Source organism: Danaus plexippus, chromosome 12, assembly GCF_018135715.1.
Source record: "Danaus plexippus chromosome 12, MEX_DaPlex, whole genome shotgun sequence".
NCBI lineage: Eukaryota > Metazoa > Arthropoda > Insecta > Lepidoptera > Nymphalidae > Danaus > Danaus plexippus.
Genome location: NC_083545.1, coordinates 6,772,685 through 6,797,998, shown reverse-complemented (window position 1 = coordinate 6,797,998; position 25,314 = coordinate 6,772,685). Strand labels below are relative to the sequence as shown.

The 25,314-nt window shown below is 30.9% G+C and overlaps 1 protein-coding gene across 1 annotated transcript in view; it reads left to right on the top strand.

Moving 5' to 3' along the window:
* LOC116772290 (uncharacterized) overlaps nucleotides 1-25,314 on the top strand; it is a 66,683-nt gene that overhangs the window by 38,617 nt on the left and 2,752 nt on the right. Inside the window, exons 7-11 of the mRNA XM_032664411.2 lie at nucleotides 11,082-11,244; nucleotides 18,715-18,845; nucleotides 22,250-22,450; nucleotides 23,897-23,986; nucleotides 25,197-25,291. Coding sequence (XP_032520302.1) covers nucleotides 11,082-11,244; nucleotides 18,715-18,845; nucleotides 22,250-22,450; nucleotides 23,897-23,986; nucleotides 25,197-25,291 — 680 coding nt within the window. The remainder of the gene's footprint in view (nucleotides 1-11,081; nucleotides 11,245-18,714; nucleotides 18,846-22,249; nucleotides 22,451-23,896; nucleotides 23,987-25,196; nucleotides 25,292-25,314) is intronic.

Here is a 25,314-nt window from a genome sequence, read left to right as displayed (position 1 = left end):
TCTTTTATCTTATATATTTTATATTCTTGTTTATAAATTTGAACTGTGTTTTAATTGTGAAAATATTCCATCACGGTTTTAACAGATGATATCAAAGTTCTATGTATGTATGTACGTCTTAATTATCTTTAATAATAATTACAAAGTTATAATATAACACGCAGGCTATCACTGTCATAACTCACCGATTGAAATTTATCTCGTCTAATAATTTAAGTTTGTTTTCGGTTATAAATGTACGCTTCCATCACTATTTGATTTTTTTGGATATTATTATTAATAATAATTCCCTGGTCTCATAATTGTTGTATAAAAGTAAATTAATTTTGATATCAAGTAAACACATACGGCTATGTTCAGTATATGGAGACACGTTTGATCGTGTCGTATTTGATAGTCTATTTACGAATATATTAACAAAAATATAGTAAGATAATTTAGTTGTATATTTATTCAAGTGTTCTCAAATCTTAAATATTTGTATATATATAGCTTCTATAGTTATATGAAGTAAATAAAACACATGAATTTATAGCTCGTTCCTATTAAGGCGTTTCATTCTACGATGTTGCAAGGCTCGTTTACACGTAGTTTTGATTTCATCAATAACATTATAACATAGTATTCAACCGATCTATAAATTTTATTTCCCTATTTGTAATATCTGGTTCATAAATACATTTTAATACATTACTTTATCTGTTAATCATTAAATGGAACATTTAACGTATAATTAATTTTTAAAATATTTTTATGAGTCCTGTTTTAATTGGTTCCATGGCCAGAATTGATTTGTTTTCATGTTATATGTATATATTTTTGTTGTAAACTTATAGCCATTATAAAGGTTAACTATTTAATCGACCTATTTTATAAAAAAAAATTAATGTCCTGACCTTATCATACGTAGCTTTAATATTATATTATTTATAACTTTCTCTGTTTCTTTATAGTTAAACAAACTATTTTTTTTTTTAATAAAAATAGTGAGGAATATTCCTTTTGGTATAAAATACATAGAATATTTCGGGTCACTTCCGACCTGGCGCGTTCGTTGAGAAGTGTTATGGAGACTGACATTATTTTTATTAAAGCGGAAGATTACAAAATGTTTAAGTATATTTTATAATTAAAAATTGAATCTTAAAAGTCTTTGTGACATTAATATATTTTGTGTCAATTATTGTGAGTTATTTATTAATAAAAAGGTGATGTCTATTATATTTCCATAGTGATGTGTTCCATAGCGTGCGAGTCAAAACCGACAGATATGTTTCAAATATATCTTGTATGGATGATATACAAGGCGTGGCTTTGTTTTAGATACACCCGATGACTCTAGACTTATATAGTATAGTACTTATATGTACTTCAATTATTGATGCTAACAGTAACAATTAACTTGTTTAAACTTTGTGTTTCATTATTTTGTATTTTTTTGTAAATCAATATTTATTTTGTGTCTATTCATTTGAACGGAAGATCTTTAATTGATGTTTATAGTGATCGTCGTTGATTGTCAGTCACGCGTATTGAATTATTGAACTAACGTCTTACTCATTGTAACTGAAGACGTTTTATTTTTTCCATCAAATTACATACAAATCTTTTTATACATTAGTTCAATGTTGTAATGAAAAGGAAAAAACATCAAAACATCTTGTGTGTTACCACTCTTTGATTTCTGTATTCAATGGCGATTATTTTTTGCTGGCAACACTGGCTCGTTAGAGCTGGTTCATCATTAACTTAACCTTCAAATCCTTTTTTAATAACCTTAAGATTATGTCGCGGACTTAATTTAATCCTGATTTCATTATAGAGAATCGATAGAACAAATTGTATCGTGATTTGAATAAATTTATTTATTCACTCAATTACGAATATTAGCTAACAAACACGTTAGTTTGCAAATAATCTGTTTATATTGTAAAGTTGAGATATAATATTATTAATGTACAGTATCTGTAAGATTTTAGTTCTCGTCGTTGTGTATAGAGGTTGAATCGGGTCAGCCAGCCGACCTGACTGGCGGCAGGCTAAATGGTAAATGGGTCGCCAGTCACCTGCTTTACTTGTTCTATGACTGCAAAGTGAATACTAAATGGGTTGGAAGCTGGGAGAGGAACAGAAATAACACGTTTTAACGAACGATTTCGGCGCATCGCGTTCAATGTTAATGTATAAACATAACATAGCATTCTATGTGAGAGAACTTTTATAAAATTTCATTCTATACGGTCGTATTAAATTCATTACACTTTAGGGACGTCCGCGTGCAGAGGGAAAGATTGGAAATTGAATAATTTATACGTTTCGTAAGAGAGCGGGGTCGGTGATGTTACGAGGAACATTTCTTTGTTCCGTAGCTCGTTTGGAACTTATTAAATGTTATGCTGTTCTTGAATTTGACTTGTTGTTAATAAAATTCTATGTACTTAATTGAAAATCAATCTTGAATTGTAATGCCACGTTCTGTTAGGTTTCTTCTCGTGATCGGTGCATGGTGAATATGCCAGTCGGTTCTATAATATAGTTATATATGTACATTAATTCGCTGATCTAATACCGCTGACAATTACACCGTAAACTTATTATAATTTATTTCATTGCTCCGTTCCCTTTGAATGCTCTGATTGAATTCACTTATTGAGTGAGTCGGTGTCAAACGGCCGAGGTCACCGGTAGTTTTGGCATTTATTTTTAGATTAACAGCTTAGAAGACGTGTTTGTAAATAAGCGTTCCTGTTGTATAAAATGTATTTTAATTAAATTTATTTGTAACGATGTTTTTACTGTTGGTTATTATGCAAAATGTATATGTGAATTGAACATTAATATTATAATTGATGTTATATAAAAAAAATACTATCGATAATATCAAGTAAATGACCGTTGTTAAACTGTATCCGTGTACATCAATAATTATCATTAATTACATTATTAAGTTTCATGTTATATCTATGATTGTGTGATTCATTACAAAATATCAATTAACGCACAAATAGATGTATTTAATTATTATCTATTCGTAATTGTTGTGACGTCACATCACACACAAACAAAATAAAACAAATATTTTAACAGAACTTCATTACAGAGTTATATTTATGTAAACGTTAATATATTTTTTATAATAACGATAATTTATGATATAGTTTTGAGTTTTGACCGCAGAGTAGGATATGGGATACGATTTTTTCAAGAATTTCTCTTAGTCCCCGCGTGTTCATAACAATTCTATTGTGTATGAAGCTACGTGACACATACTATAGTCTATAACTAATGTCGGTGCCGGTTGGTTACTATAACTATTGTTTGATTACACTACACTTCATACCCATCTCTCTCGATCCAGTTTCAAGAGCAATGCGGACGAAGTCGCGGACAACATACTAGTCGTATATTAAAATGTATCCGCTAAATTATGTTTCAATACAATAGTTATGTTACTGAATGTTAACTTCAACAACAATTCTATTTATGGAATATTCTTCGTCACAGCACTTGTATGTGTCTGTGTTATAAATCGACACATACTCAATCGATGTATTGTTTTCCTGCTCGTTGTTAATTTATCCTTCCTCATTGTTATACTATTTGATTTTATGTTAGTACATATCTAACTATATTAAAAGTAAATCTTTTGGTAAAATAATTATTATATTCAATATGTAGTTATGTTTATTCTCGCCGATAAATAAAACGAACTACGTTACTATTACGCAACCCACACATCTCTCCAGGTACTTGTAACTTTACGATCAAGAGTTAAGGCGCGACGCATGCGGTACTTTGGAAGATCAATATAATATTAAATCTAAACAGTATACATTTGGTAGGAGCAGATATTATAAGTAACAGATAGTTTTCACTTCATGTTTCTTTAGTATTTTTAATGTGATTTAAGATAACGATGTTAAAATATTGAAATGGATTAGCTAGATTGACTTAGTTTAGACGAGGCTGACCTCTCCTTGTTAAATTATATATGTGTCATTAAGAAATAAAATAAATAATTACTTTATTATTCTAATTCCTACATGAGGTCGCCCTTGACGTTATTCGGAAGTGTAAAATATTGTTACGATAAACCTTTGACCTTGTGTGATCTTCGGCCACAAGTGTAAACTTCACTACAATGTTTGCTTATGTATAATATCTGTTTGATCAAGTAATATAAAAGCAATATAAAATTGACCTCAGTAACAGGTCAAGATTCAAATATGACGACATATGTTCCGGATGGTAACAGGATGTAGGTAACGTTTGGTACCTCTTATATCTGCAATGGTTAAATATTAGTTAAATTAAGAGGAGTTCTTAATGTCAGTATAATAGTTAGTGCGGTAGAACCTAACTGGGTTAACCCTCATGTTTAAACGCCTTCTGAACGAAGTTAAGTATTTTAAACTAGAAAATATGTTTTCTAACCAGCTTCTGCCCGCGACTTGTATTGCGTTGGAGAAGAAAATGTTTGGATATTACTATATTAAATAGTTATTTTAGGAGCATGACGCATTTTCAGTTCAACTGGAATTTTACTTTGTATTTCAGGAATTGTATTAAAACAATATTTTTTGTAGCACATTTGTAACATATCGCTCCTATATATGGCTGTATGAAAGTGAAAAGTCTCCGAGATAAATGGGAATTTCCAATTCAGAGCTCTGAAACTAGTTTTAAATTCTTTCGTATTTCCCAATATCACCTTTTAGTGACACAAATAAACAAACATTTTAACATTACAAAAGACATGCTGAGATAAATACAGACATCGCAACTGTCAACATCTTGATTAAATTAAAAATATAATTTTCATTATTCCTTTTGTAAATATACTTTATATGGATGTTAAGTAAACAGAAATTAAGAGTGCGGCAGTCTCAATCTAATTGGAAAACAATCTCCAAGCTAATGGAAAAGTTCTATTTCGTTTGTTGACTTCTAGCCATTCTTGTCAGTTTAATTTATTTAGTTGTACAAAATCTTATTAATTTCCTCAACTTTAAGTGAAAACTGGATGATTTATGGTATTGTATTTTGCAAGTTCTTGTGGTATAAATGGTTTGAGATTAATTTGTTTCTTGTTTGGACAAGTTGTTAATTCATTTAAATGAAACTAATATTTTCCGGATATACTACGCGTGCTTTATTTTTGTAAAAAAAACTACATACTCCCGATCACATCTCGTCTGCCCGTGATCACGCTTGCTGAAAAGTAAGCGAAAAGTTTTAGATCTCATTTTGTTAATTCATTATCGGTACAAGCCAGTCAGTCATCCTTCTATACACTTTTCATTTGACTCGGTCTACAAGTATTATCCAGATAAGTCACTGTTTCAGTACAATTCTATTTCCTGTAGGACGTTAGCCAGTATCATAAACATTTTATTTTATATTATAAACTTATACTAATCTGAATATTTGGAACTTATATATGTATACTGTTCTGAAAAAATATATATTAAATTGTGTTCTGACATTTAATTATAATAGCTGAAGATGAAGTCAGATGTTGATATTTAGACGAAATTAATTAAAATACTATATATATTTATATTATTCGTCAGTTTTTATAAACATTTAGTATGGTCGAATAGTTTAAGAATGTTTTTTAACATAACGGCTAGCCTTGTGCTGTCCGTCTGTTTACAACACAGATATTGACATAAGAACATTTAACGTGTTCCCGGTAATTGTGTAAAACGATTCTAATTTATCATTATTCACGGTATTTATATAATTATTTTTGTATATATTAATACATTAGTATTATAATAGTCTAATAAATTAATTTTATTCAATAGTTCTATTAATGTATTGTTTATGAGATTTTCATTTTGTTATGTTGTGTTAAGAAAAATAATACGAAGTGATGTTGTTAGGTCTTGTAATGGAAATATAATGATTAATGTATGTTGAATAAAATTTTCCAAAAAGTACCAAAAAATTTTCAAATTGAAAAAATCATTAAAGTAGAACTTTCTATCTTGTTATTCCATTAAACCTTAAAAAAATTAAGTTCATTGAAATATCTTTTAAACCTAACCAATTTAGAATCAATTAATTTAAACATTCCTTTAGTCCTTACTCCCCCCTAAACTTTATTCATTTAGATATTTTTTATTTCATTTACAAAATCGTCTTACACAAATAGTATTCAAATAAATATTTGATATGCATCATTAAGCACACTTCACGTGGCGGAGTTGAGGACTCGATGAAGGACATTTTAAATACACATTTAGTCATACATATACCTACACACATCATACTCGACACACCAGCCGACCATACAGACGTAGGAAACAATTACATACAATATAGTGTATTTTATTATAATATGGAGATTTGCTGAATAAGAAAATACATAGATCGTAGTCTTTATATACTTAAAGTTGCATGTACTGAATTAAAAATAGATAAGCCATCGAAGTACCCGTTGAGTATTTCATTGATTCAAACATAGATTTAATATAAATTTTTATATACGCGATTAAACATTTTGTATGTCCTAACCCTGCTTTACCTTCGCACTGACCTTGTATATATAAATATTTTCATTTATATTATATATTTATGTCACTCAATTAATTAAACTGTTTTGTAAACAAAGTGAGAACATTCTTTTCATCTCTCTCTTACGTAAAACCAAAAAAAATTTTTTTACTTTGTACGTTTTTGTACTGTTTGTCTATTTGCTTTCTATTTATAGTGTGCCCGTAATCTTGCTACTTCAGGTCTGTATAAAATGTAACTAACATTTAAATATTCTTTAACCGTAACAGACAAGAATCAATCAATAAACGTTGTACTTTGAATATATAATACTTTCTTAGTAACCTTATCTAAGAGATATCAAATTTAACGTTCAATTATTTTAAAGGTACGCTCGCGAAACGATCCTCGCGAGTAAACAGGAACATGTTACTTTAAACGATAATAAACTATTACGTTTGATGAAAATAAGCTGATGTCTCGACAGCATTCACCTTTTTCTGTTCTGTTATTTATTATTATTGTTAAAAACTCGAAGTTTGACCGTGTGTGATGAGTTAGCGAGTTATGTAAAGAGTTTATTGTACATACACGTTTATCTACAAACTCTCTAACACATATAACGATAATATAAATAAAGTTTTTTAAAGCAATATGGTATTGTAAATTTATGTATCACCTTTGTTTGAGACCAAACAAAAAACAACACAATAAAAATCATTTGTTTTATTCTCGTCATTATTTTCAATATGAATAATGATCGGAAACTAATTAAGGTATCACGGCAATAAGTGTGTAGAAAATAATACATTTGAATTATAAAAACGAGACTAATATATATTTATATTACTTCTCATTCTAATCAGGAACGTTCAAACTGTTGTCGCTGAATTGATAAGGAAAATTCATACTAGGGATAATAAAATATGTCAGTCTTCCTCAACAACAAAACTATAAATATATATATTTATTGAGTTATATAGTATATTATATAATATTATTCTCTATTATAAAGAGGTGCAGTATAACAAAGCCTAAATTCGTCTCGTCAAATGTTGGTCACGTTAAAATGTTTTTAACGTAACAACTAAAACTTTCACTTTAATACTTAATCCGAGTTTGTATCGTCACACAGCGCACGAAACGTCTCGCGTTTCTCATTCAGTAACACACGTTAATACTACAATGTGGGAAGATTTATGAATGAAAATACTATTAACGCTCCGTGTGCTGTGTGACGGCAATCTTTGGGTAGGCATACAGGATTAATGACTTTCACTGACATGTAGCAAAGTTTGTTCGCCTAAAGTTTTAATCACTGTTTATAATTTAAATATGGACGTTAATATCGTTGAAAGTTTGTAATCGCGATAGTTAACAATGTACATACAACTTTTATAACCATGCTGCACTTTATGTTTTTTTCTAACTTTTAATTTATTCGACATTAAAACGTCTCTAATTTCTTTAAAACCTTTTGAAACTTCCAATGCAAATTCCCAAGTATTTACCATTTTGATGTTATTCAATTGACATGAATAGACTTTGTTAGAGTCACGGCTGCCTCTCAATGTAGATTTATTTTCGCGTGAAGTAAATAAAATTTCCTTACAATTTTTGTTTCACCGTAACCATAATAACCGAATGTAGGTTAAGTTGAGAATTAATTCGTCGCTTTATTATGTAACCAAAGAAACATTTTTTTTGAGTTTTTTTGCTCATTTCTCTCTGAACTGTTATTCGGGGCGTTTCGAGTACTAGGATAGCATAACAACGCCGTCGTTTTAGCAACTGGTCCGTGCACACTTGCACAACTTACCGCGTTCGTATTCCGCACACAGCATTATGAGTTACGTCAAACGTTTTATTTAACCTTATATGTAGATCTGTTACGTGCGGTCGGCTCGGTAAAGCACTGAATGGTTCCTATGCAGTCATGCAGTCCTGGTACTGTTTATTCCAGCAAGGATTATAAAGGATTCTTATAAAAGAAATTCTCAGTTAAACCCGTGCAGTAAATAATGTGAGATTTGTTCATCTTCATCAATTAAAACTATTGTGATGAGCGCCTTAAATCTTAGTACATAACCATTATATATAATGAGTTGTTTTATGTATGAGTGTTGTCCGTCAGTGGGTAGTTTGTGTTCTGTAAAGGTAACAGGAAAAGTTTATACTATCTGCGCGTGTTTTATGTAAAGTTTAGTAGTCTCTATTGTGATATTTGTGTGTTCGTCCACACCGGTATATTATTACTATGGACCAGGTTTTTTTAGCGTCTCGTCTATAAATACTAACTTTTCAAGATTTTTAAATTAATATACTCTACAATATTACAAGTTTAAACTGTTTACTATACAAATGTCTCCGTTTCAATATCACCTATGTCTGTAAAAGTATAGTGATTGTCATTCTGGACATAGTCGCTTATGTCGTAATTCAATATATACATATAACTGTCCTAAGGATTCGACTGGCACTATTTTAACTTATGTCAAGAGCACGTGTTTCACATTTCCGTCACCCAAGTCTGTTGTATTATATGTATACGCCATTGTTTTTCAAGGGCGGTTCTTTATATCTATTGCGGTTCAAGTTGAACAGAAACTATTTTTTAAGTGTTATTTTTCACGGCCTCGTAGCTCGGGTGATGTTTTATGTTGTCAAATGTTCGGTTGCTTGCGTGAAATATTTCGTTACTTTCTTGTATTCATATGTATATGTCTTTGTGACGAGTTTAGATTAATTCGTGATTTGAAACCAATATACTGTATATCTTTATAAAACCTTCTGTATTTATAAACACTGTAATTATTCTGGTACTATTTTAAATTACTTCCCTCGTAATAAACTACGTGATTACAGAGAATTTTCGTCTTCAACGCCAACAGACAGTGAACAGTGATTCATTCATAGTCCTTCCCACGCGATGCGATCGATTTGAATTGAATTCTTATACTTATAATCGTACTGTAAGTTTTATTAATGCCTACTCTATAAAGAAAAGAATGTATACAATGCTTCACATAACCGGGTATCGTTATGACAATAAAAGTAACGACAATTGTCAGTAATCACGAGAACGGATATTAACCGAATCATCCAGTAATTCATCCGCATTAGAGTCATTCTTCCGAAATGGTTCATTGCACGCGATGGTTACTTACCTCGAAGGTAATATGCATTGTTTAATTTAAAAATCATTAAATAATATATAAAACGCATATAATATAATAGTAATATTAGTTTCAATAATATTCCAGGTACATCAGGTATAGGTAAATGTCAAAGTTGAATAGTTATGGACACACAGTCAGACACACACATATATATATATATATAATATTAACAGCAACATAAGTCTCTGCTACGTGACGTGACAGCTGTAATAACAGCATATTAAAACGTTGATAGCAATCTGAGCTTTATTATAAATAAATGTATGCAATTGATATGATTTATAGTTTTCACGTTTTTTTCTCTCTCTCTTGTCATCGTCTATTCATTGTTGACGTTAGTCAATAATTATATTATTAATAACTGTAATGTTTTTATATTTTTATGTTCGTTTTATTATTAGCAGTACATTTGTATGTATTGTGGCATGTATGGATAGAATTGATATAAAATTTATGTTTAATTGTTAATTAAATGTCACTCGACGTATATCCTTGACGTATTTTCTTTTTATATTAGTCGTAGATATGGCGATGTTGAAATTTTATGGCGTAATGTTAAAATCTAATAATTAAGTAAATTTAAAGGAATATTATTATATTATCTTATATGTATTTACATGTATGAACGTTGAAAACATTATCAGGTACAGAGTCGAGAGTTGTATGTCGTTCTCATGAAACGAAAGTAGCTATATGAGAATTCTGAACAAAAGGGAAGTTGATTTTTTTTAAGTCAAACTCAACCAACGATGATATTTTTTTTATTTATATTACTTTTAAGGATTCCTTATCTTTCTGAGCTATTCATTGCATAAATAGTATACCTACATCTTACCCCGTCTCTGTTCGTTAATCTGATTATTCCTACTTATTTCAAAATACTTGTACTCTAAGAAGTACTTTAAAAATGCAATTTTATTTTTGGAGATAATTAAAGACATGATTAGGATAATGTTAAAGTGCTTGTTAACTCAGCCGTCATTATAGAGTCAGTGACATCTAAATGATTTAACTGCTGTTAAACTGTTGTTTGCCTTGCTATATTTAAATTTTAATTGTTTTTCAACTAAAGATTGAATTTAAATTTCAAGCTTCATAGTATTAATTCGTTACTAGTTGAAACAACAATTTAACTAGATGTCGTCTTAATAACATATTATTATCTGTTGTGAGTGGAATATTATTTATCTGAATGTAGTTATGATATGTTATTTGTTATTAAATAACTCTATGTTTTATTCGTCCATGTTTTAATGATCGTGGATACAATTTCTTATAAATTCATTTCTATTATCATAGCTAAACTCTATTTAAGTTCCTAACTTGATTGAAGAGTAATTTATTTAGTATAATAACCTGTTTCGCTCGGAATATTTTTAATTGATTTTCTTTATTTCACAGTGCATGAAAGCTTACGTGGAATTCGAAGTATGCAACGGTGCGTATGAAGTGTCCTGTCCCGATGACCGCTGCAGCGCTGGCGCAGCGCTGTCCTTGGACGAGATAGGACTACTCGTTGAGCCATCCGTGATGGAGAAGCATCTCAAGTTCAGGCTTAATCATGGTGAGAACGAATCAAGAAAATATACTTTTCATTATAATATATATATGTATATGATTATTAGAATTTTGATATAAACATCTTGTTCGAAGATGTACATCGGATATCATTAAGGTATTCGTAATAACCAATAATTTGTAACAGGCTAAACTAACGTAACTTGTATACACAAGCCTTAATGTAGCTCAAGTTACATGAATAAAATCATTAAGATGAACTAAATATATATTATTTTTTATTCATATTCTATTAGTGTTAAAGTCGATGTTTTAAAAAATCTATTCTCCCATCTGAAGTAGTGTATGAAGTATAAGCCATGAGGAATATTACCCGCTCCCGAAATACGTTTCATATTTTTGGCTCCTAAATAATGTATCATAATATTTTGTTATTACATAAAAAAAAGGCATCCGTTAGAAACATTCCAGTCATCCACTCATTTATCCAAATTTTTATAGGATGTTATTTTTATCTTTACAGTAGTAAAATAAAGCTGTTATAACTGCCATTATTATAAATATGTTACAATATTATGATGAGTGAGTGTAATATATCTCTTCTTGACTATATATGTAAGACTTACTCGTTAATATTTTGATTTAGTAATTTCCATAATTACCTTATTCTATACCAGGGCTTCCCAACCTTTTGTCCACTGCCCAGTTTGATAGTTAATTATTTATTTGCACCCCCATTTTTTGACCTACTCAAAAACCACTATAAATTAGCCTTGCTAAATGAAATTATAAACCAACCCCGGCCTCTACAAAACGCCCCCCAACTTACTAATAACGATCTTGAGTTATGACCCGTGCATGTATGTCAGAGACGTCGTAGCTCCTGAACGTATAGTTTTATTGAACCAGCCACTAACGAACACGTCGGTTATTCGAACCACTCTCCGTTGTTTGTGTACTGAATGCGTACTAATTTCAAGCTCAAATCACGTGAATGCACGGCTTCCCACTCTGATTGCTGTAAAGCTGTGTTTACATGACAAAATATTTTACATAAATAAGTTTCATCACAGAATTTTTTTGTTTTTTTTTTTTATATAAAAAAGTACACAATACTAAATAATTTGATTTTTATTAAAAATATAATTCGCAGTTATTGCTGAAAAATTTAAACATTTCTAGTTTTTATTTTCTGTTGAATTGCATTTTTATTTAAGAGTAAAACATGAATGTAATTTCTGATTTAAAGTATTCTATAAACTTATGGTGGATTGGAACAGGGTTGTAATTTTATCGGAACCGAGAGCAAATTCGTTATTTTTAAATTCGATTTTTCAGAGTTGGGACAGAAACCGTAGTAGGAGATATTTTTTTTATTTAAGGACCAGGACACAAGGAGAAATATTTTTTATTCTTGTCTTCGTTGTCGTACCTCCTTTTCTTGAAAACGACTTCTTAAACAGTTTACACTCAGCCTAATCTGAATTAACTTCAGTGAAGTAGTTCTAGACACAACTTGATTTTGGTTTCATAGTCCAACACAAAAACATATTACTTTTATTAAGTCTCAAAAAATATAAAAAATCGCTGCGTATCGCTATAGCAAGTGAAAAAATAATTGGGGATAGAGCGCACGGGCATGTATGAATCTATTCATAACAGTTCTGCTTCGACCTCCGATTGAAAACTCCGATTTAAAAGTGTCTCGGCTCCGACACTTTTTCGAAACTTTTACGTCGAAACCAACGGTGTCATTTCAATCGGAAGTTCGGACTTAGAGTAGCAGTCGCAGCTCCGTAACATCCGTAGATTTTAACTGTTACTTTGACAAGTTTCATCAAATTCTCATTAATATTTTCCTAGTTAATTGAGAACAGACATTATAAACGTAAATATAAAGATAAATCTTAATATTGTTGTATATCGTATATCAGTATTTTTTTATATACGCCTTTATCTAAATATAGATGATCTATCGGTTGGTATAGTTTACTCAGTCACACCGAGATGCCAAGTTACTAGTGACCGCCCACTTCAAACTAATTTTCTAACACATAAAGGTGTCCCTACGGCCTACACTGATTAAAGTTAAATTTGACCTTAAAGTTGCCACTACTGGGTTTCCCGATTCCTATAATCAAATTTATATATACTTATAGGTGTGTTCTTCGTTTGTGAAAGATCCGAACGTTTACGACTTCAGCGATTGCTGTTGAAAAAGATACAAAATAGCACATCAATAACTCTATAGTTTCTACTTTAAATGTAAACAAATGGTTTCTCATTAAAAACTTATTAATTTTTACGATATATACTTCGCACCCATCTTAACATTAACAAATGAAATAACAAAATACGTTTTAAAATTGAGAGCAAGTGATACTTTCTCTAATATCCAAATAAAAAGTACTTCTGAATCGAATATATATATATATATATATATATATATATATATATCCATATAATAATGTTACATGAATATTGTCATTATTACCGAGTAATTTAAAAATAAATGAGTTGTCTTTACATGTACATTATAATATATTTACATTTCAAATACTTATAAATGATTTTAATGAGCAAAAACATTATTTATATTAATGTATGGACATTATAAAAGGTTTTTGCCACATAATATATGAGCAGCTTTACAATTCATGTACGTGTTATTTATTTGTTTTATTCATGTTAAATGATGTCTTTCAATAGCAATTATTGTATGTCTTCAGACAGAGAAACATGAAGTATTCTCTAATAGTCTCGCTTTGTGTACAAGGTTGTATTAACGCTTGATAAAAATACATAAATAAAAATAAATAGTGAAAGGTCAACGACCGCGCGAAGTGACCTTCTGTATTCAATTATTACAGTCCCGTGTGAGTTCCTACTTTAATACGATATTAAAATGGATACTATATTGTTATAATGATTTTTAAATTGATATCAATAAAAATATTTAACTCTAAATACAAATAGGTACATGCTGTGAGTTAGAAGTGCTTTATGGAAACTGTCGAATTCCATACGTGTAGTAAAAAATACGAGGTCATTACGTTTTGTATGATTTAAGTTTGCATCTTTTTTATAGTACACGTGAAAAAAGCTTTTTGGAAACCTGATCATACATAAAATTATTGTAAGTATAGTTTTATAGTCGAACGCTTTTTACTATATGCAAAAATATCACAAAGTAGAACCACAAATACAACACCTGTATCATAGAAATGTTGTCAACTTTGAAACGTGTATTACCAATCAACAGTTGACCGCGACTTCTTCTTTGCAATTAAATGAGAAATATTTTTTCCGTCTACGTTCACTTCTATAAAACTAGATATCTCATGTAATGTGCCACGTAGAGTCGCGTGCTAAAGTAATGCACCCCAATATTTTTACCCGCCGAAGAGCCTCACGAACGGATAAAGTTTTCTTATATTTATTGGCAGTTTTTTGATATACATACATGATTACCTATATATATTATCAAAGCTTATATAATAAAAATAGTTTTATTTTATATTCCTATAATAATTGTCAGGGTGGGTGATAAATGTCTACGAGAATGTATCTATTTATAAAAATATAATTTTTTATGAAAGCTGAGAAAAAACGATTAAACATATGTATATGTCGTAAATAAGTAATATGCACATACAACATATAAAACAATGACTTACAATGTATGAATCTCTTTGAAACATAACAACAGCTGTTGTTCCATGTATACACCACATTTATCTAAATAGATTTATGGTTCAACTCACTATCAGCCTATAGGGATTAACATTTTGTTGTAAATCGGAATTTATTTTTACGTGATATTTTTAAAATTATGTATAATATTCTATAATATATTTCTTTTATTATTGTAGTTGGAGATATTTTCAGTATAATTAGACTTAAATGTATAGTGTGAAAGATGGCAATCCGACAGTCGACGTTCTCAAGTGTTGTTGCTTTTGGTTATTATGAAGCTCGCAAATTATTTCGTCACGCTCTACTTAAACCGTCCTTGAATTTCTTGGGAGTATTCTCACTCATTATACCTCAGTCGCACAGCGAGCAAGCGTTACTGGGAGACTCGAATATCAATTAACTAGGTACGGCCTTCAAATGGCAATACAGTCTAATAGGAATAACATTTTCGTTCTGCATAATGTTGAATGTGCCATTGAGATACTTTAAATGAAATCTAAATAATTACATTCTGTTGTATATGATTGGATATAATTTATATCGGATTCTATATATATATGTTAATTTCACAATTAATTTAGTAATATATGTGTATACTTCATAAAACTGTGTAATTGAATCCAACGGGAAACAAAGTAATTATCTTCATATGCAAGTTTTATTATTATTTAATGGCTAACACGATCATTATTAATTCTTCATCATATTGACTTCCTAGATGTACTTTTCCCGGAAATCAAAAGTAATTCCTTAGTCATCTGAAGGTGAAAAGAGGAAAAATATTTTTAACATCATCGATTGTCTTCTTTTGTTGTACAAACTTTTCTTTGTCAGTTTTATTTAAATATATTGGGGAGTTTTTAAAATCTTTTGTGTGTTCAGGTTCTAGGTAAAATCGTCTATTTGTGTTCCAGACTGAGTAAAGTTAATTAATTTTTATATAAATCTAGTATTTTATATAACATTTATCAAGATATTAAATATAGACTACAGCCTCTACTTATTTTTCCGTTTATTTGTTATAAATTTCTTATTTCAAGTTTACCCGTTGACTTTTATTGCAGTGAGCATGTTCAAGAGATATAACTATTTAAATCTGTGTTACTAACAAAAATCGTTCGAAGCGGACAGAAAATCCGTATTGCCAGATAAGAACTTAAGTGGGAACTATCAACAGACATACATACAGTCTTCATCGCGTTTATATTACTAGTGCTGGAATATTAAATTAATCTCTATCCCGATGTAAAAATAATATATTTCCATGTCCGTGTGAGCGATAGCTTGCAATCACTCCCGATCATTACTTTAAAAAGTATCTTATATGCTTGACTCATACATAAAAAAATATAAGAAATTAATTAAATGTAATGTATATCCAATCGAGATACGAGGAAGTTAACAATAATCACGTCCCGTGAAAACATTTTTCATGTCGTCGAAGCCAACGGCCGGCCGTGACACAACCTCCGCTGGTAACTTTAATGCAATGCGGAATCATTAACTCATTGAACTCACTGACTTTTTAGTAACCTATCAAAGAGACATTCACGATAACGTTCCGTATAATTTCGTAGTCGGAAACTACCGACGTTAATGAACTAAAAAACATTTATAACTCTTGCAAGAGATCACTTTAGACGATGTAGTCTTCGTTAGTTTAATTTATTGGCCAAGTTATATCTGTTTGAGTGATATTTTTGCTTTGGTGAATATTTTCATTTTGAATTCTGATATACAACTTGATAATTTAATCCAGTGTTTTTTTCTCAACCACCTAAAATACTATAGAAATCTTTCCTACATATGTCTGTTTACATATTAAAATAGTGCTACCTTTTATATCGTTACTCCTAAGATAGGATAATTAAATTGTAATATCCAAAGTATATCAAATGTAATAACTTATATTCGAAACTTGAATGTTCTTGGAAATATATATTTATGATACAGTATCTAATATTGGCGGAAAAATCTTTTATATCAGGGATTCAATTCCCCGAATAATCTAGGTAGTCTCATCTATAGGCGGCGAGGGACTTGCACATTGTAATAAAAGTTGGCAAGCGTGAGCTGCTTGAGGGTTGGTAAATAGAAATAAAATAGAAATGACAGTTTTATGATTTATTGAAGACTTAATTTACCTAAGTCCTTACTTAGGTAAATAATGCAGAAGGATAACATATATGTTGTAAAACAATATATATTTATATATATTTTTACCAATATGATCATATTAAGAACGTTCATAGTTGAATGAGAAGCAATATAAAATCCCAGACGATATTTGTGCGATGGCGCGAGTCCAGACCGGACATATTTTTATATTCGCGAATTTTAAAGCGCGTTGTGATAATAGAGCTCACGGTCCCTTGGGAAACCAACATCCTCAAAGACCATGCCATCAAGATCAACAGGTATTACGAGCTTGCTAATGAACTCACTAATAATATTTCCATCGTTAATTTGTATGCGGTAGAAGTAGGAGCGAGAGGTATAACAGCCAAATTTTTCTACAACCTTCTAAAAGACTTGGGCCTGCCAAGAACTAACATCAGTTCATTCTTGGAACGTTAGTCGATGGCAGCCCTAGTAGATTCGTTTCAAATTTAGTTAGTTAGAGAGATGAGCTTGGACATCGCAGTAGAGCATTTAACGCGCTTTAGACAGGGGCCCCTTAAACCTACACCTAGGTAGCAAGTCCTAGGCACTGTTGAAGCTCCTCTCCCTGCAACGCGATGCTTCCGGTAACCGCACGGTGAATCTATGGAATGCTGAGAGGTTTCATCTCATTTATTGAACAATGTAAACGTGACAATGTATCCTGGATACATTTAAGACCCAATGCCATGTAACGCTGGCTCAAACAAGATTTTTCAGCACGAAATGTATCAGAAACTCTCGTCCATCAAATGTCGAAATATTTATTATATTTGATACAGACGTCAATGATAACCGAAGTGCCTAAAGTCTCTATACGTAATCTACGATCATCTCCTGTAGCGGATAAACTCTTATGTATAAGAGAAATTAAAATATTGAACATAATGAGATCTAAGACTTTCGCGAGTATTATTTATTTAAATGAAACTAATATCTTTTCGAATATACTACGTTCTTCTGCCCGTCTCGTCTGCCCGTGATCACGGTTGCTGAAAAGTAACCGAAACGTCACATCACATGTTTAAACTTCATCTGTATTTTCTTTGACACAAAAAATATTTATTAAAGGATAAATCAATATCATTTTTCTCGAACCGTAAATATTGGATATGTTTGTATGCGAATCGCTACGAACAGGGTTTTGATTTAAGACTAGAATAAAGATATCATTGAACTAAGTTATTTTAAAATCATGTTATCAAATAATTCACGTGCCTACTTAAGATTGTGAGCGGTTATCAAATAACGAAAAATGGTTGTTAGTTATATGGAAATATAAATATATATATTTATATAAATAATTATACTGACGCCATAATGTTTGTTTGTACACTCTGGTGTTTTTTCACACGAATGTTGGTCGGCTCATAAATACCGAACATGTTACAATATTAAATCAGTTACTTAGGAATATAATATGTTCCGTGTCAGAGACAACACCAGTAGCTATGGATAATTATTGAAACACAATACAATATGTGAAAGTCGAGATTAATTGTGCAAAACGTTGCATTCTATTGCATTACAAATAATGTACATCTCATTAAGATCTTACAGTTGAACTTAACCTTAAAAATCGATTTAGATAAAACATCAGAGGATATACATTGCTGGTTAAGTATGTAAATTTTTGAAATATTTGTGTTGTTTGTAACAGAAGTGGCAATGGACGCGATGCGTGCTTTCTGCCCTCGACCCGGCTGTGACACAGTGGTACAGGTCCGAGCAGCCAGTCCAGCACATTGTCCAACATGCAGACACGACTTCTGTTCACAGTGTAACCAAGAGGTTAGTATAAATATTTACTTACTATTATATTATTACTAATATTATATGAGACTATATTAAACTATCTATACATTCATTAATATATAGAAGCATTAATACCAAGTTTATTCAAACGAAAACACTTGTTCGTATCTGTTTTGTAAATGATTTAATCATTCAAGATCATTTATCTTAATTGCAAGTTAAATACTTGATTAGTTTAAAATCGTGAATCCTTTGATTCCATTAAAATTAATTGCCGCACTGGATCTCTCCGCGGTGACTTGGGAGGAAGATTTATCTCGCGGGATAAATGTATTAATGTCACTGCAGTCCGCTCGCTTCCACTACAGTCCAACACTGCTTCAAACCTTCCACTGAGCACATCCGCACCGAGCATTGCATGTTATTCATTCGGACGCTTTACTCTTATGAGTTATGACGTCACTAATACTCCTAATTCCATGGAGTGTTCAGATAAATCGCACCAATAGATTATTGTTAACTAGCTTTATACCGACGATTTGTTTGCAAATTTTGATCTCGTTAAATTGTGGAATGTTGTCAGAATTTGTAGTCTTTGTATTACTTTTATAAATATATATATATATATATATATTTTGTACAGAAATGTGCTAAATAGTTTTTGTGTGAGAAAATCCAAAATAAGAATACCTTCACTCATTAATTCATACACACGAACGTCAAGAAATCATTCATAATATCAAAATAGTAAATATGTATATAAATTTGAAGAAAACAAAAAATCATTCCAATTGTGATCAGTTGATCGAAACAGTTTAGTTTATACGTTTTGTTTAAAATTCCCAATCCCTGACTCGGTCAGAGTTACCCATCTACAAGTTAAAAAGATCAATTCCACATACATAATATCATTAATGATTAATATTATTATTGTAAAGCTGTAACATATTATTCTTAACTTGTATATATCAGCTGTTTAGTTCTGAACCGAGTCTTCGATCACACTAAGCCGGGATCGAACATATTGTAATATTTTATATTTACATTAAACAAATTCAATATGTCCACGAAATCAGAATTAAAGTGAGGCCCTGTTATATAAGATCAAAATATATTTTCTAGCAAAGATGTACGTTCCTAATAAAATATATATTGGCCGTTTGCCCGCTGGTATCGTATTGACCGTGGCTTTGCACATAAAGTGTCTGACAAACTTATATAAGAAGTACACTCTTATATAAATCTATTAAATTTTTATTCCGTGTTTGTTTATTTACATTTGAAACTTTGTATTGTTAAATATATGCAATCATAATAACTATATTAGTTACTAAGTTCCTAGTAACTCTAGATATTCCTCTAGATGTTTCTCGCTTGTGCCTCACAAGTCATGTTCATTCCTGTTACATTGGTATTTAGTGCGACACGGAAATGATAAATAAGAAATCGTGCGAACGTTTCATAACGGCTGTGTGTCGCTTTCCCTCCTTTGTTTTTCATCGCTTCGATGATAATATACGGAGAAAATATTCAAACATGTAAACTCAATTTAACTATGAATAACTTATACATTTTATTTAACTTCCTCAACAGTTAGCACTAAACTGTTTTGTTAACAACCCTAATAGAACTCAAAATGTTAAATAAAGTATCGTCTCAGTACTTTATCTTATACAAGATTTACTAAAATTTTAAAGCAGACCTCGCTAAAACTAAGAAAACTGCAAAAATAAACAATGCAGCGCTGAGGGTGAGTTCGGCATGATGTAGGTCGAGTTGAGTACTGAGGGCGACGCTGGCAACATTCCTGAGATGTGAATCCATTAGCTAGCTGGGCGTTTATGAGTGCCTGGTACCTACTAGACGAACTACAAACACACATACACACACTAACTCACACATATAGGCTTTTTTTAATGTCATACATACATGTTTGTACTAAACAAGATAAATAATATTTTTTCATATAATTTATATATTCTATTTATAAGTTACGACACAAATGTACTATATAATTTGTTTTGTTATAATGGGCTTGTTTCAAGACGCCGATCGATTAGATTCTGTTTTTTTTTTTTCTTTAATTATGTACGAAAACACGTAAATATATTTTATTACAGTAATTTATTACGACTATAACATATCAGAGATTATTAAATAAACGAGCTGTAATAATAGTCTCGTGATTATAAATAACATCAGTTATAACTTAGAATGTTCCCATGACTGCGCCATTGACATATTTACCCGAACAAGTTACTGCAGTTTGGGAAAGTTATGAAACATATAAAAAAATATTAATTATTGAACAATATATATATCATAGAATAGATTTGGGCCAGCAACAAGGGAATAAATAGAATATCTGGTTTCTTTTTTACGTATGATTAAGTTATAAATAACTTAGTCTTCATTTTTTATCACATAAAAGTTCAAGGCCAATCTTCACTTCACTTCACTTCATTTGTTGAGGTAACATGGAAGTTCAATCTTCGCTTCTGTTTGAGGTCTTTTATTTTTCTTTTAAACCTTTATCGGAGGCCAACAGACCTATTACATAAAGTGTCAAATTTAATTCCCTTGCACTTTAAAAGTTGATGCAGAAATTAAAATGATATTTTTTTTATTATTTTTTATAGGCGATTTGATGTTGTAGATTTCGGACGGACTTTGAGTTTTAAGAGAAATATTATTGTAACCTGTTTCACGGGTGTTATTGAAACACGATTTCTAGAATAGAAGTCGTTGAACTCGCGTGTCAAAAGGTTTTACGCGGATTATATAAGTAAAAAGAAAATATGTTTATTTAATATAAAACTAATATATTGTTTGTGTTTGAGGGACGCCAACAGACACACCCTCACACTATACTGCCTGAGAAAACCACTCAGCTTTATATTTTAGGGCAAAGTTTGTCTATGGTGTATCGTCTGTATAAAAGGCAAAAATAAACCATAGACAAATGTGTATAAAGTTGATAATTAAAGTCGATTAATAATTTACGACTTAGGTCATTCATTTTTATTGTTCAATTATATAATTTGATTTTTTTCTTGTGGGATCATCATTAATTAAAGAACATAAAGATTTTATTGATATTATCGTTTTTTCATCACTTTTTTTTGTATAATTCCTTTTTTTACTTCTACACGTTATCATCTAGTTGAAATAAAACGCAACAAGAAATACATGAATATAATGTTTTTAAATTAATACTAGTAATAAATTAATTCTCAAATTTTGTTTAACAGCATTATTGTGGTCGTTTGTGTAAAACGAAATTCCTATATCTTTTATTTTTCTGTGATATTCAAAGTGATTGAGATTTATTTTGCATTTTAATCTTGCCTTTATGTAAATTCTGTAAATAGAATTTAAATATTTTTTCATTCGGCTGTATACTAGTTGATATATATATGTATATGTATGTTTAACCCCAGTGGCACGGCGGTATATCCTGCGAGGCAGCTGCGGCGTCATCCTCTATGGGTGGTGCCGGAGCTCCTCTTCTGCCAGATTCCGAGCTGATCAAACTCTGTCCCATGTGTCGAGTCCCCATAGAGAAGGACGAAGGCTGCGCTCAGATGATGTGCAAGAGATGTAAACACGTCTTCTGTTGGTACTGCCTCGCCTCGCTTGATGTGAGTATTATATATATATAAATTTAATGTGCTAACAGTTATCTAATACTAGTTTAATTGAAATTAAGTTTTACGGACGTTTCGGTTACTTTACGGCGACCGTGATCACGATCAGACGAGAATAAGATGTCACTAAAATACTAGTTGTTGCATGCTGATTTGCATACTAAACAGTAACCACCATTTGAGATACGCGTTATAGTCCTTATGAGACTTCATTAAATTTTTCGAGGACTCTTTCGTCTGATCCTTACTTGATGGTAATGGAACTGACAAAAATTTTAAAATCTGCTTTTACTGAAGGAGTTACATCGTTACAAACATTAAGATTAATTGAGAAGTTTCTTCTCTTTTAAATAAGTTAATAAGTAGTTACTCCTTATGACATTATCTACCTACGAGTTAAATTCCCGTAGAAATCGGTTCAGCCATTTTAGATATAAAAAAATTGTACTGTCATTTATTATAATTAATAAATTTATAATTTTTCTCTCGACCTTATTAATGATATCTCAGGTTTTCGAGTATTCATTGAAGTAAAACCAATGTCGTCCCGACGCTTTGGGAGTGAGAAGTGTAAAATAATAAAACGCGTCGTGCAATCGAAAATATTAGTTTTTATTATTATATTTTTTATACTCGTTTTATAATAATATTCACCTGTAAGTTACTTTATAAATTAAAGCCTAAATGTTTATATGTTAATATAATCGCTCAGAATATATCTCCCTAACGTGTAGTGTACCAGGCCGGCTGGGCCGCCCACGTCTGCTTTATTCATGAGTTTAACCCATTGTAATTCGCTAACGAGACAGGTTGTTGGCTGTGTTTATTAATAAATATTTACTTTGGATACATCGAGCAACCCTTCGCAGCATCTAAGATCTGTATGAAGATGATTTTGATGCAAGTATGTTAGCTAAAGCCTCTATTACGGGAGCAAAGAGGCTGTTTAAAGAATATTCTGATTTATTGTTACTCGACAAGACATGTTAAGATTAATGTTTGTTATATTATTGTATGGGTCATTAATATGTGTTGCGTAATATGTCACGAATGATAGATGTTTATGAGAACGGGTTCCTTGAGATGAAAGTATAACGCTTTCTAAACATACGACCGGTTCTGCTGCTCGATAGCTTACGTCACTTTGATGTCACTTCCGTTTTGCGAACAAGACATACCAAGAACCTACATCAAATACATATACAAACTTAAACACAATATAACAGTGAAGATTAATATTGAAAAATAATATTAATTCCTTTTGTTATAGTTATGGAAGAATAAGGACAATTGATCAGATTTGTACCCGTATTGTGTTATGTCATCCTCACAGACTAAGCGATATATTGAAAAAAAATTGTTTGATGTAATAAATAGAAATAATATCAATAAGTAAATAATATAAGAGTCTATAAATTTAAATGATATTCAACATTTCAGGACGACTTCCTTCTGAGACACTACGACAAGGGACCTTGCAAGAACAAATTGGGCCATTCTAGGGCATCAGTGTTATGGCATCGTGCACAGGTAAAAGTTTTATAATAGATCTACAATTTTATAAGTTAATGATCATTGTGTTCATAAAGCTATCACCCAATACTCAACTGTGACATTTGTATGTATGTTTGTTACCACTAACCCGAAAACAAGTAGGCGGATTCTCACGAAACTACATAGTTGGGGTCTATCCAATATTGAATGTGTTATATATAATAGCAACCGAACGTTGTTTATACGTTTTTGATTTGAAGATACAAGAGATCATCAGAAACCTGCAACAATTAATGTAAAGATCAAAAATTGTACGCACCATTGGGATTGCAGATAATATTCACGTTACACTATACATTTTTCAACTAACCCTTCAAGGTGCTAACTACGTTTTGACATAGACTTAAATACTGAAAGTTTAAAGTCAAGCGTTAGTTTAAAATCGTACCAGAGCGACAGATCTGCTGCTGAGTTGTAATAATTAAATTGGGTTGCGTAAATTCAATTTCAATGACCAAATGTTTCACGTTGAAGGATTTTCGCAGCAATCTTACAATTAGGGTCAATTGTTTAAACGGAGCTGGTCCCATGATAACTTATTAGTGACGGAGAACTCTTTGCGTTTATATTATATATTAGTTTATTACTTTTCTGTTTAAATTTTTCAATATTAAACACATTTGTTCAAATTAAAACTTCGCCTTTGTATTCTCGAAAATCTTTTAAGTATGGATATCCCCAAAAATGTAATATTTTTACATAGTAGTTCGGTTTTCTTAAGGCAACGATAGAATGCGTAGGGAGTATCGTTAATAGACAAAAACCATAAGTTCTAAATAAAGTGATATCTAAAAATTTAACTGAATTTTTTGTTCCCGGTTCTAAATAATAAATCGATAATAAGGAAATTATTGAATATCAATTCCTGTTTTTGTAATATAATAATAAAACAAAGTCCATAATAAAAAGTACCAAAAGTTTATATAAATATAATTAATAAATCTCCGACAGAATAAATACTACCCTATAGAGTATAGAGTCATAAGTCATTTACACGCGCTGGCTTCGAACCTGAAATGTGTTAAATATCGTCTTCGAACGACTTTCCCAACTAAACTCTCTCGCCCTATTAATGTTCGTATATTTTCTAATAGCATAAATTTAACTCAAGTATGGGCTTAACGTTTCTTCAATGTGACCAATATATTTATAAGGCTTGTATTGTGATAGTATATTTTGTTTGCAGGTGGTAGGTATCTTCGCTGGTTTCGGTCTACTCCTGCTCGTGGCCAGTCCACTGTTGCTTTTGGCCGCGCCCTGCATCGTGTGCTGCAAGTGCAGGTATACAAACACACAACAATATT